The following is a 13114-nucleotide window of genomic DNA, read 5'->3' as shown; positions in this document are numbered from 1 at the left end:
TTTTTATCTGATGGCTGCAGTTGAGATTTTTAATTACTTTATTTAATTAGTATAAAAATTGAACAACTGCAAAATGGCAGTTACAACAATTCAGATTAAAAAAAACAACATTAAATTAACATTTAACATAACATACTCTGAAAAATATGCAATAATAATTACACAGATATCCAAAGTTTTAAATAGCCTATGTAGCATAGGGAGAGGTCAGGTAACCTGGGACGTCAGGTAAAAAAGGTCAAGTGGGGTTTTACATCTTGGATTCTTTCAGTATGAGCAGCCAGTCACTACACATGCTTTTGCATTGTTGCTACAAATGTACTACACATAAAAAACAATTTTATTGGTCTGAGATACCTAGGATGTGCAAAGCAAAAGTGAGCATAAATAACTGGTCCCATAACTTGCCAGGTTAGCCACGTGAACTGATGATATTCTTTTTTTGGTTATGAGAGCCTCGCAACTAAAACAACAAGAGTACAAACAAAATTATTTTAATATGTTGCATTATACTGATTGACTTATAATCAAAATATTTTCACAATATTGTTTTTTATGGGAAGGGGTTTTGAGTGAGTATTTAATGCATGTAGGTAAAACTGGACCCAAAAAAGTGGCATTTTTCTGAGGTAAAATGTTCAAGTGCCATAAAATCATAACTTATGTTATTGCAGGCCCCTGCCAAAAAACAAGGAAAGCACAGCAGAAAAAGTTGAACAATTTTGTTGAATTAATAGTTAGGTTACATGTATGATTTAATTTTTTTAAAAAAAACTTTAATTGGATCTGGAAAATGAACAGAATGACTGTTCTGATATTCTAATGATACAATCAATTTAAAATACATCCTATTTATTATGCTTATATAATATTCAACCCAGGAGGTTTTCAACATGCTGGTTTCTGAGGATACTCAGGAAATTGAGGATATTTTAAGTCATGATGACAAATAAAAAATATGTATGCAATGTGTTTTAAAGCATCCCTGAGTTGACCATTCTTTGAAAATTCTCATAATCTCATATTTTTTTGTTTAAAAAACTGTCTTTTTATACAATTTATTGTCAGTTTTTGGCTATTAGGTGATTTCTGTGTTAAGATTATTCGTTCATTGGAATGGACTGAAAAAAAATACATAGGGCCTAATAAAATAGAGTAGAAATCTCCCATTACAACATTTAATGTGTGTGTGTGTGTGTGTGTGTGTGTGTTTGGAACATAATTGGGATCCAAACGGGTTAAAGTATTTAATTTTGCAACATATTTGCTGTAAATAGAAATATGAAATAGAAACATAAGTTCTAAAAGTTACTCTTATGGTAGTCTCCAGAATTTTAGGTGATTTTCTTGGTAATATACCAAGAAAGGCTCCTACATTAGCCTGCCTGATACCACCCTTTGTATATGCGAATAATAATAATAATAATAAAGAAATAACATAAGGGGTTTATGCATACAATTAAATCATTAAACTGCTGTTTTCAGTAAAAGATCTTCGCATAACAATGTTTTTAAGCCGCTCATTTTCATTGACAGTCACGCTCAACTAATCAGGTCTGATCGATTGTGCGTATCGATCACTGCGTCCTGCATCACACGGTCACGTGTTTTTAAATCTCCGGCGGGTTTAGCAGCTTTGACGGGTTAAAATCAGTCAAAAACCCCACAGATAGGAAGGTAAACATTAACCAGACCGGCGAGTTTACTTGTTCGCAGAAGTTTTTACCTCACAGAGGAACATGGCGACGACTTCTTCGGTGTGGTCTAAAGGACAAATGTTGTCCAGGTATTCTGTGAATCTGCACCAAACGACCAGGTAAACACGTTTCTTTTTTCCAGTGTTAGCTTAGCATGCATTAAACGGCCTGTGTGACGTTATGAAGCTTCCTTCAGTGTGCTAACGAGTTGCTAACGGTACATTTTGGGGATAACGTCTGCGTTATTTTGCTATGTAACTTTTACCAAAACTATAACTTAATTAAACAGACTTTTTTTTATACAGCTCACGTTTGCTAACTTAACATTAAACTAAACTTTAAATGTTTTTTAAACCGTCGTTTTTTTTTTTGCTAACGCTCCATATGTTATTATAGCCTGTATTTATCGTCATTCAGGTGTAACAAATTATATATTACTAATGACAGAGTGAGTCAATGTGCGTGTAATTGCATTATGCTCAATTAATACCTTTTTACTGTAAGACAACAGGCTCATTATGATCAAAACGAGCAGGCAGGTTTCCAAACCAGCTTTAATCATTTGCTGGACCTCTGAACTTTGTCCTGTAAAGATATACTCAATGTATCCACCACCTATTAACCCTTAAAAACCAGAGCGTACTGGTTTCATTTCTTTCAAAGAAAACATGCGGTGAAGGCAACTAGAAACTTAAAAGGACATGGGCCAAAAATTAGAAAGAAAATAGTACAAAGTTACAAGGAAATTACCTGAAAAAAATAAATAAATAAAGTCATTGTAATTATAAATAGAGTTTTCCTGACCTTTTCCTCTATTTATTTTTTTTTTCTTTTTAAAAAACTTTTTTTTTTTTTTAAATTGCCAAGTTAATCATTGCTTTTTTTTCTCCAATCTTTTTTGGCAAAAAACAAAACAAAAATATTTGTTGGTGTCTGAATGCAGCACAAGAAAACTGAATCCAATCCAGGTTTCAAAGGGTTAACACCTTATCTGTATGCATATCCTCTGTGGCTGGCTGGCTTTATTCAGAAACAATTTTCTGGCTAGAATATTATTTTTGAGAGGGAGCCATAGGGAATTCATTTCTAATTATAGTTCTCAATTAAAGCCATTGGCCCTTGAGGTTATTAAAAAAAGAAGTCTCGCTGACCTTGAAAGTTTGTGGATTTTAGAAGAATAAATAAAGCCTCAGCGAGTGTTGTTGAAGTAACAGGCGGCCTTGAAAGTGCCACATATAAGTAAACATTATGCACAATATAACTCCCTAATCCAAGTGGGCATATGCCAGCTATTCTCTTTGGGCTGTTCTTGTTTCAGATCTTGAAATTGAGGTTAATGTTGACATTGAAGCAGCTTCAAAATGATTTCAAAACTAGAGGTTAATAAAAAGCTTTAAAGGCGTGAAAATGTCCTTGGATTTGACGTCTAACTGAGTGTGGGAGCTCTATTTAACACTATATAGCTCTGTATATACAGCTATAAGTCACATATTATGAAATACCAGCAGTACTTTTGACATGTCTCTTGCGATTACGAGCTGTAAGTCAATAATATTATTAGGAATAGTCTCTGTTCTTCTGAAACTTCCTGTTTCACTTTCTGTGGGATAGTTCCTTAAAGTAGCCTGCAGACTGAAAACAACAGATTTAACCCTCTGAAACCTGGAGCGACATCACTTTTCTTGTGTTTTTCACAGGTGCCTTTTACAAGTATTTAAATCTTTGAAACCTCAGCAAATTGATGTGATTTCTTTTAATAAAAAACAAAAAGAAAAAAACACAGGAAATAAGGAAATGGGCAACTTGGTAAGAAACATTTCTCAAACTGCAATTATTATAGAGAATTATTTTTAAAAAGGCGAGTGGAAAAGTATATTTATAATTATTATAGTTACATGTTTAAAATTGTGTTAATGTTACAGAAGTATTTCAGTTTTCAAGCACTTTTTCTTGTCTTGTTTGCCTTTTTTTAAAAAAACAACAATTTTTTTCTCTATTTTTCATGTGCTTTTGACTAATTTCTTGCTTATTTTTGGGTCATTTCTTCTTTTGTTGCTCATTGCCTTCTTCTCATGCTTTTGAAAGAAATCAAGCCAGTGTGCTCAGGTTTGTAAGGGTTAAAGGGACAGTTCAGATTTTTGCAAGTGGGGCTTTATTGAGTACTTCTCCATAGTCGGTAGATGTCTGTCAACACACCCCCAGTTTAGAGAAGCAGGCTGGAACCGACACAGAAGCAATGCACTGTTGTGAATGGAGGTCAGAAATTAAAGGTATTTTGGCCATCTCAAAAGGTTAATATCAGTTTAAGGGCACGGTATATTAAGAGTATTTTCACTGCTTTGCTTTAAGGTCAGACAGACTGATTGAGGCAGCAACTCCTGTGTTCAGTGATGTTAAATGACAGTTTTTCCTCAAGAGATCGATATAATGGCTTCATTTTGCAGTGAAAATACTCTCAGTACAGCATAAACCTGTTTAAACTGATATTTATTTTTTTATGTGGCTAAAGTATGTTTGGTTGCTGACCCCTTCACAGCAATACACAGAGTGCCCCGGGGATGACTTTTTTCTGTCGGCCGACCAAGAAAGTTAGCTTCGCCCTGGTTCTCTCGTCAAAAAGTCTATGGGATTTTTCCATTGGAATGTGAATCACTGCCGAAAATAGGCTCTGTGGTAAACAAAAGTTTATGGTACTTACACTTTTTTATCAAGGTAATCTTCATAAATGAATGCCACTTTCAGGATTTTTTAAGTCTAAATGCAACATCAGACCGCTCTCAGGCTGCACACCAACACTGTCCGTCAGACGCCGTATACCCCGCTGAATTTCTGCTAAGATATGAAGATTGTGGCTATGGCTTTCAGAAGTACCTGGTGTTCCTCATGTGATAACTGCAGTCTCTTTAAACCAACTTGTTAGCACCTGTCTTATTCAAGATGCATAATAGCATCAAACTTTGCAAGTGGGTGTTTACTGACATGTTTTATTTTGTAAAACAGAATGTGAAAGTCTCTGAAGCTTGTGTTAACTTCAGACCTCATTTCAGATATTTAACCAAAACCCATTCAAAAAGTTAGGGCTGCTCCTTGAAAGCTGGAGCTGGAATCATCAGACGGAGACCCTCATTCAACTGAGTTTGCTTCAAGGCGTGTTTTTTTTTCTGTTCAGTGTACTTCTGGAGATGTTTTGGTCGCTAGATTTTGCTGCGGAGTGGGTGCTGTTGACTTTTTTGCTACTCTGCAGCTGCAGACAAGCTGCGGCGGCAGAGAGGGAGAGAAAGACTGCCCTAAGATGAAGTGGTGAATTTACAGCTCACAGCAAGTTAATAAGATAAAGTCTCTTGCCTTTGCTGATGTCTAGTGTCAGCAAAAAGTGTTGCGCAATTACTATCCGTCAGTAGCGCAGTTAGCTTGTTTACTATATGATGTTATACTACTTTGAAAGGTTATATTGAAAACAAAACGAATCACTGAACATTCACATTTAACAGCCAAATCTGATTCGACTGGCATGAAGCGGGTACAGCCCTACAAAAACCCACTGGCTTTGAGAAAAGGGACCCGAAGGTGCTGAAATGCTCATTCATCTCCCGGTTTTAGGACTCCTTACTGGGTTCTCATTTGCTTAGCTTCCATGTGAGACTCCAGCCTGTTTCTTCAAACTGGGGGCGTGCCGACTCACATCTACAGTATGTAATAGACTGATCTGTGGAAAAGTGTCACATATAAACCCCACTTCAAAATATCTGAACTATCCCTTTAAGTCCTAAAATCATCTCTCTGACTTTGAGAGACAGTTTTTCATGTTCAAATACAGATTGGAGCCTCTTAGATTGCAGCAATAGTTCCTAAAGTGCCTGATACTCCCCTTTAATCCTCTCCAGAGTGGGTGAAAAGAAATTTTATGCTGAAGACACCAGCTATGGCATTCAGCCCACTCACTCATACACTATGCATGTTTTTTCATATCAAAGCGTATTAGCATGACTATCTTTTAGCCCATATGTCACGCATATCTCTACGTCCCTTTTAAGTTTTTCTTATATCGACAACTTTCTCTGTTTTATGTTTGAGCGCTTTGAGCCTTTGTGAAACTTTCTTTCATCCTGTTTCTGTGTAGGAGGTTTTCAGAGAGCGGCGACAAAGGCTGGTTCCGTTCCTTGTTTGTGCACAAAGTCGATGCCAGGAAAGATGCCCACTCCAACCTGCTGTCAAAGAAAGAGACCAGCAACCTGTATAAAATTCAATGTAGGCATAATGTCTTTTACTTACTTACATGTGAAGGATTATCTTCAGCAAGCGCGGGGTTACGCAGGGCCAAACACAAGTGAATGTGATACAGTTACATCATATTTTAATGAAATGGATTCTGTTTTGAGTCTCAACAGTCTGTCATCCATTTGTCTGCAGAACACAGCTAAGTTAATAATGTTAATCAAATTCAATCCATTCTGGCCTCAGCGACCTCAGAGAAAACTGAAAGTAGCATGAGAGACAGCGTGTCTCTGTTAGTCATACATGTAAAACATACAGGCTGCATTTGTAATATTCTGTAATATTATGATGTGTCAATTCTGTAAAGTTCTGAAGGCGACATCAAAACAATTTGTCTGGTTTTCTTTTGAGTCCGCGGAGATAACTGTCTGTCTCTCGTAGAGAAATCTATCATTCTCCCCAGGCTTTGATCTTTTTTTGTGGCGTACATCACACCATGTAAGGATTTCAATTTGAACACTCTATCAGCCGTAGCCTATAACCTATTGAAAGCAAATCAGTTTTGTATATAGAAGACTTTGCTGAATCCGAGTGTGAAATTACTTTGTTGAAGAATTTGATGGTTGCTTGTATTCAAAAAAAAAAAAAATCACCCCTTTCAGATAAGTCTAGCTCTCTCGTCTTTTTTTTTTTTCAGTTCACAACGTCAAACCAGAGTGCCTGGAAGCGTACAACAGTCTAGAGTGAGTGTGTTCACTGCTTTAAAGGGACAGTTCACCCCAAAATCAAACAAAATCAGCAGTAGAGATTTCTGCCTTCTCTCCAGTACAGTAGAACTAGATGGCACTCAGCTTGTGTTGCTCAGAATGCCCCAAAAATACAGCTGAAAAACTCAACAGCAATGTCTCCCCTTTCAGAAATCATCAGTTACTCAAGATTATCCACAGACCTTGTTTCTTTTTTTTTTTTTTTTTTGCGCTTTTAGCATCACAAGCCGAGTGCCATCTAGTTCCATAAAATTGCGGCTAATATCTCCAACACACAGCAACTCACATCATAACAATTCACACTGATGAATAGCACTACAGGCATGAGGAAAAATGTGTAATTTTGTTTTTTTGGTGGGGTGAACTTTCCCTTTAAAACCTCTTCTGTATTAACTCCACCAATCAATGTGTGTTTTCAATCCATTGCTTGTTTTATTGGGTTAATCGCAATTATACATTAAAAAAGATGTATCCATATAATCTGGTAGACAAATTAGGTAAGTTATGATTTGAGTCAAGGAGCTGCTGATTGAATTTTGTTGATGATGCAATTTAAAAGTTTCCCATATTCACACTTCTGTACTTTATGACATGGTATTCTTGTAGAATCATAAGAGTAATTTAGCGTAAAATTGAACTAATGTCTTTGGTGTAACAGCGAGTTAGATAACTGTGGACTTTATGCTCTCTGAGTGCCCTCTAGTTGGTAGTTGTGGTGAAGTGACAGTATTTTATAACACACATTCTTACATCCAGTGTGTGAATAATTTGTATTTTCTTTTATGCTGCCGTCAGGGCTGAGGTGCAAAACAGGCTCCATCGGGACCAGGACTACCCATGTGAGGTAGTTGGGAGCTGGAATACCTGGTACGGAGAGCAGGACCAAGCTGGTAAGCAGCGAGTGGAACTGTGAACAGAAAACATGATTGAAAGATGATGAAAAGTGTCGCCTCTGTTGTTCACAGTCACTGTTTGTGCTAAGGACAAGATTTATTTTTTCTCTCTCAAGGCCTCATGAACAACAACACTTATTACATATTGTGGCTGCAGTTTGCCTGTAAAATGTTTGGCAGAGCATCACAGAGAAAAAGCACATACACTACCAGATGACTCAGTGCCAACACCTCTTTCCACATATGATCATTTAAGCTATATGATTTACGTTAAGAGCATTCAGTGACAGGAAGAAGGGATCACATAACGATGGAGGTACTGTATCTGTTGATTGTGTGGGTGGCTTCAGTCTGAACACAGTGCTACAGTGACATCTGCTGGTGTGTTTGTTGCAGTGCATCTATGGCGATACCGAGGAGGCTACCCAGCCTTGACTGAGTGCCTGAAGAAGCTACACGATAACAAGGTTCACTATAAACAGTTTTTTAATCTTTTCTTTTATTATACAGACTAGGAAATATAAAAATTCAATTCATGCTGATTGGACTTTTATCTTGACTTTGCCGAACTATAGTTCACATTTAAGCAGTAGAAAAGCTCTTGATAATATATTGTGTATTTTTTTATCATGAAAAATATTTTTATCTCTCTTTAGGAGTATTTAGAGTTTCGGAAAGAGAGGGCAAAGATGTTGATTTCAAGGCGAAATCAGCTCCTCCTGGAGTTTAGTTTCTGGAATGAACCCTTGCCCAGACCAGGACCCAACATCTACGAAATGCGCACCTATCACCTCAAGGTATATACATATACAAGACTAATCCAAATTGCTTATCTTTCATGTATTTGAATATTGCTCCATGGCTTTTACTTAAGATGTCACAGTTTGCAGTCAGTCAGTCAGTTCTCTCAGTTGTTTTACATGTACTGTTATTAAAACAAATCCTTATATGTAAAGACTGCAAAATGGCATACAGTTGCAATCAAAGTTATTAAATCCCATTACTCATTTCCTTAAGACATAAATGTTTTTTATATATCACATTTGTGAGATCAAATGTGTACTGTAGTCCTTTTTTGAGTAGTAGGGTTAGGGTTAAATTTTTTTTGAAAATGCCATGCCATTTTTAGACTTAGGGATGCAGGATTCTGGATTTTTGCTGATATTCGATGCCAATATTATCGTGCATCCCTAATTAAACTCATATTTGATGTTGCTGTTTTTTGAATCATTTAGTAGTAAGACCACCAAATTGTTACAGAACTATAAGTTTATGAGAACTCAAGTACCATTGTTTGGGCCAGGTGGGCACGGACCATTTTGAAATTTACAATGAAAATATTTTGACTTACACAGGGATTTTCTGTTCTTTGAACAAGGTGCCAGAGTGCACAGAAATCAAAATAGAGGTTGTTTATAAAAATAAAATGCCATGGGGAGGATCCCCCAAACACCCTGACAGAGTTCCAAGATAATTATTTGTATATGAATTATTAATGTTCGTTTTATGGCCTGTGGCATCTTGTCATTTTGCAAAACGCCCCTGGGCAAAGCAAGTTGTGTATTCCTGGTTTAGTTCAGATATTGAACAGAAGAATTTCTTCTAGGTTTATGAAGTTGAACAATTTCAACCGCAACTATCTGTAATGCAACATTTTGCATCACACAGCAGCATCCCTATCATCTGAATGTGGGAGACATATTGTATATATTCAGGAGCCAGTATTAATAACATTGTCATGACGAAGTAGGACCCAAATTTAAATTCCCTGCTTCAATCATGCAGCCTGTTCCTTTAAAACTCAAATCGATCTTCGTCCATGTGTCCCTGTTTTACACAGTATTGGTTATATGTTGCCATTGCACTTACTCTCAAAATGTTATTTCATTGCATAGTTTTGGGCGGCCTTTTGTCTTGAAGGAGTGATGCAATTCTCCCCTTATCTCTCTTTATCAGCAAGGCATATTTTAGCTCTTAGATCAGCTGCTGACAGGATGCATTTTGACCGCATCACTTCCAAATCAGACACTAAAGTGCACATTAATGCCAAGAGGTTGGCTGTTGTGTCTGATAAAATCATATCTTTTTCACATCTTATACATTCTGCTGTTTTGCCCCCTCAGAAGGCCGCTTGTGTGATTTACACTCACTCACTCACTCACTCACTCACTCACTCACTCACTCACTCACTCACTCACAGATGAGTCATTGTCTTGATCTGTCCACAAATGGAAAGACGATCCTGATAAAAGGGTTCAAAACATACTGTCTCTGTGAATAAAATCTGTGTGCAAACTATAGTGGAGCTCTTCCTGCATGTGGGCTCGTGTGTCACGTAAGCTGGTTGGTTTGTGTGTGATGAATAAGCTTTAAATGTGCTGTTAAACTGCTGTGAGCACGCTCGTTCATATCATAGCGCTCTGAGTGATTAGGCTGTGTGTGCTCGTGTAAAATAACTGCCCTGTTTGTTTAAGGGTGATGCTGCAATTTAATGTCATGTTTCAATTTCAAACTCTGTTAATGTTTTATCTTGCCCTGTGTGTTTCAGCCAGGAACTATGATTGAATGGGGAAACCACTGGTAAGTCTCAACAAGCTAACTTTGCTTATAATATAAATGATGTAAGTTGCCTGAACTTTTTCTAGTGTAAGCATTAAGTTATACTGGTGTCCAGGTGATCACTATACCGCTGAAAATAACATGTCTTTCAACAGGGCGAGGGCAATCAAATACAGACAGGAAAACAACGAAGCCGTGGGCGGGTTCTTCTCACAGATCGGTGACCTTTATGTTGTTCATCATTTGTGGGGTGAGTATGTGATATTTGTTCATGACCTCGGAGATTTTGCAGTGGATGTTTGTGTAGTGAGTGAGCTTTAAAACTTGAAAATGTTAAAACTGGTGAAAAAATACATGTAAAGTTTTGGGGATTGATCATTAGAAGAAGTAGAAACACTTTCAGTTTCTCATGAATATAAAAGTAAAATCCTTTGTATGAGAGTGGAATCAATTCATATCATATAATGTGATATATGGTTTGGTTACTTACAGCTTATGGAAGCCTGCAGTCCCGAGAGGAGACGAGGAACTCTGCGTGGCTGAAGGAAGGGTGGGATGCAAATGTGTATTACACAGGTAGGAGAGATGCAAAGGAAAAAAAATCTAACATTATTCTAAAGATGATGTTTCCATTATAAGATGGTGATTACAAGCCAATATTTGTAGTGTATTCGTATGCTTTGCAGTGGGAGTTTAGGTCACAACAATAACTAAAGTTGTGGTTTAAATGCGTTGGGTGCATTAAGAATTGTTGCCTAAAAATGATTAGATGCCAAATGGGAGCTATGATGATGTGAAAGTCACGTGCTTAGAATTCAAACAAGATGGAAAGCACTGGAGATATTTTTCTACTTTACTGCAACACAAGAGGAAGTCTGGACTGACGACTTGTGTATTGAAATGTAAAGTTTACTGGACTATCTCGCCATGTGAAGCATATTGAGTGACGGATGAGAGTATAGGAAGAGATCAGTGCAGATCCTCCTCAGGGAATATGAAGTGGAAAGCCCAAGGGTAGATGCTGAAGAAGTGGAAGCAGCAAACAATAAAGTCATCTATCAAGAGCAGCCTCGTAGCAGCAACAGCAAAGTGAGCAGGTAAGCACAGGGTTACATATGAGTTAGTATAGTAGGGAGAAGCTTTTTCTCGACTGCATCATAAATTGTATATACACAAAATGGTGTTGCAGTGTCACACAAATGGTCATGCAGGCTTATCTTCTTTGGTAGCACAGGCAATTCTCACTGTTTCGGCTCATTAAGACACATTTATAGCTATTATGCTTTAGTGTGACCTCACTTTACACTTAGCATGTCTTAAATGCTCTTGGGCAGACAATGTGAGATTTACAATGCTAATCCTCTGGTGTATTTATTTAAGATTCAAAATATGTCCAAAGCTTAATATTGATTGAGCTTTCATACCAAATGCTGACTTCAGTCTGAAGAAGCCACTTTGTCCTGACATTTGGTGTTTTAATGCATTTTACATGTTCTCTTTGTTTTGTATCATAACAAAGATAGATAGATAGATAGATAGATAGATAGATAGATAGATAGATAGATAGATAGATGGATGGATGGATGGATGGATGGATGGATAGGGCTTTTGCACAGTACTGTAAATATCTTTCTTCAGTGTGAATCATATCATATAATGGCATAAAGTTGCAACTTGAGAAGTCATAATTTTGCTTTATTAGTTATTACGGTAAGTCCGTGTTTAATGTTAAACTCTTTAACAGGTTTCTCTTTCTGTCTTTAGTGCCGCTGATCAGAAGCATGGAGTCTAGAATAATGATTCCCACCAACAGTTCGCCTTTACAATGAGAAGATGAATCTCGGAGCAACGCTTTGACTAAAAAGTCATTCACCTACTGCTAGAGCAATATGTAGTTTTATTTTATTGTCACATGATCTGTTTAAGGATGTAAACAAAAACATTTTCTGATTCGACATTTCCATAGCAGCTAGCCAGTCATGAAATGTAATAATGCAGTGTGTGTGTGCATATATTTTGAGAATACTGAAAAGGCCATGTTTTCAGAAGTTTAGGTCAAATATGTAAAAAAAGGAATGACAAACTGGCGCAACGAAATACCAAATTCTATGCATTACATTACCTGCACGTATGTTACACTGTAGAGAAAATGATGCAATTGTGTCGAGCTAGGCGCAGTATGTTTCCTGATTTTTGTTTTTAATCATGAGTTATGGTAATTGACAGTGTATTTGTTTTTCTGCAGTGAATGACTAGGTTCCACCCAGCCTTTTATGATTGCACTTTTATGACTGAATATGAATCACACTGAATGAGATCACACTGAGCTTCACAGCTGTGACTGTGAGAGGCATGTTTGATCAAATAAAGCTTGTCAGACTACCTCACTCATTAAAATATCACATCATTTCTCTGATTAAAATTTACAGCAAGATGTGACTTGAGCTTACCAAGAGCACATTGGTAGCTTCTGTTGTAAGCAGGTGGTCAGTGTTTTTCAAAACAAATGACGGCAGTGTGTAAAGCTCAGAATCAATGTTAAAAAGGAGCTTTGGTATTGTGGTTAGGCAAGTTTTAAAAATAACCGAAAGATAATAATAAAAAAAAGGGTAAACTAACAAAGCTGAGCTTTTCTTGATTCGTAAAAGTGGTTCAAGTTATTCTTGTGATAAAATTCAACTTTTAAAAACATTTTATATCCCCACAAGTTTGGTTTCCTCTCATGACATTATTTTAGGGGGAAATATATTCAGTAGGGACTTCCTTTATGTACAGCGCATGTTTTATGTTTCCAGAATAACACACAAGTTGAATAATTATTGAAAGTGGTTGAATTAAATAAATTAAAAAGTTAAATTAAATAACCTAGGTTATAGCCATTCCATGAACTAAAAGAGGTGGTGGTGGTGTTTGGGAAAGTCTGAGTCTGTCAAAGAAAATAATTATAACCTAATCAAGATGTAAAGGCTAAAGGGCCCTCTGC

At 36.8% G+C, this 13114-nt stretch overlaps 1 protein-coding gene across 1 annotated transcript; it reads left to right on the top strand.

Annotated features, from left to right (window-relative positions):
• The first annotated feature begins 1589 nt into the window (after positions 1 to 1589).
• On the top strand, positions 1590 to 12842 carry nipsnap1 (nipsnap homolog 1 (C. elegans)). The gene is made up of 10 exons (XM_042488187.1): positions 1590 to 1816; positions 5818 to 5945; positions 6610 to 6655; positions 7475 to 7569; positions 7969 to 8039; positions 8229 to 8369; positions 10121 to 10152; positions 10287 to 10381; positions 10624 to 10707; positions 11896 to 12842. The coding sequence occupies exons 1-10, from the start codon at positions 1740 to 1742 to the stop codon at positions 11958 to 11960; spliced, it is 834 nt and encodes a 277-aa protein (XP_042344121.1). The 5' UTR covers positions 1590 to 1739; the 3' UTR covers positions 11961 to 12842.
• The last annotated feature ends 272 nt before the right edge of the window (positions 12843 to 13114 follow it).

The sequence above is a fragment of the Plectropomus leopardus genome, chromosome 6, assembly GCF_008729295.1.
Source record: "Plectropomus leopardus isolate mb chromosome 6, YSFRI_Pleo_2.0, whole genome shotgun sequence".
NCBI lineage: Eukaryota > Metazoa > Chordata > Actinopteri > Perciformes > Serranidae > Plectropomus > Plectropomus leopardus.
Note: the sequence above shows the minus strand (reverse complement) of the source record. Positions and strands in the feature narration are given on the sequence as shown.

Coding starts and splice junctions, on each gene's coding strand:
- nipsnap1 (XM_042488187.1), top strand. CDS start 1,740: ATGGCGACGACTTCTTCGGTGTGGTCTAAAGGACAAATGTTGTCCAGG. Junction 10,153..10,286: donor ATTGAATGGGGAAACCACTG/GTAAGTCTCAAC, acceptor GTCTTTCAACAG/GGCGAGGGCAATCAAATACA. Junction 10,708..11,895: donor TGCAAATGTGTATTACACAG/GTAGGAGAGATG, acceptor TTCTGTCTTTAG/TGCCGCTGATCAGAAGCATG.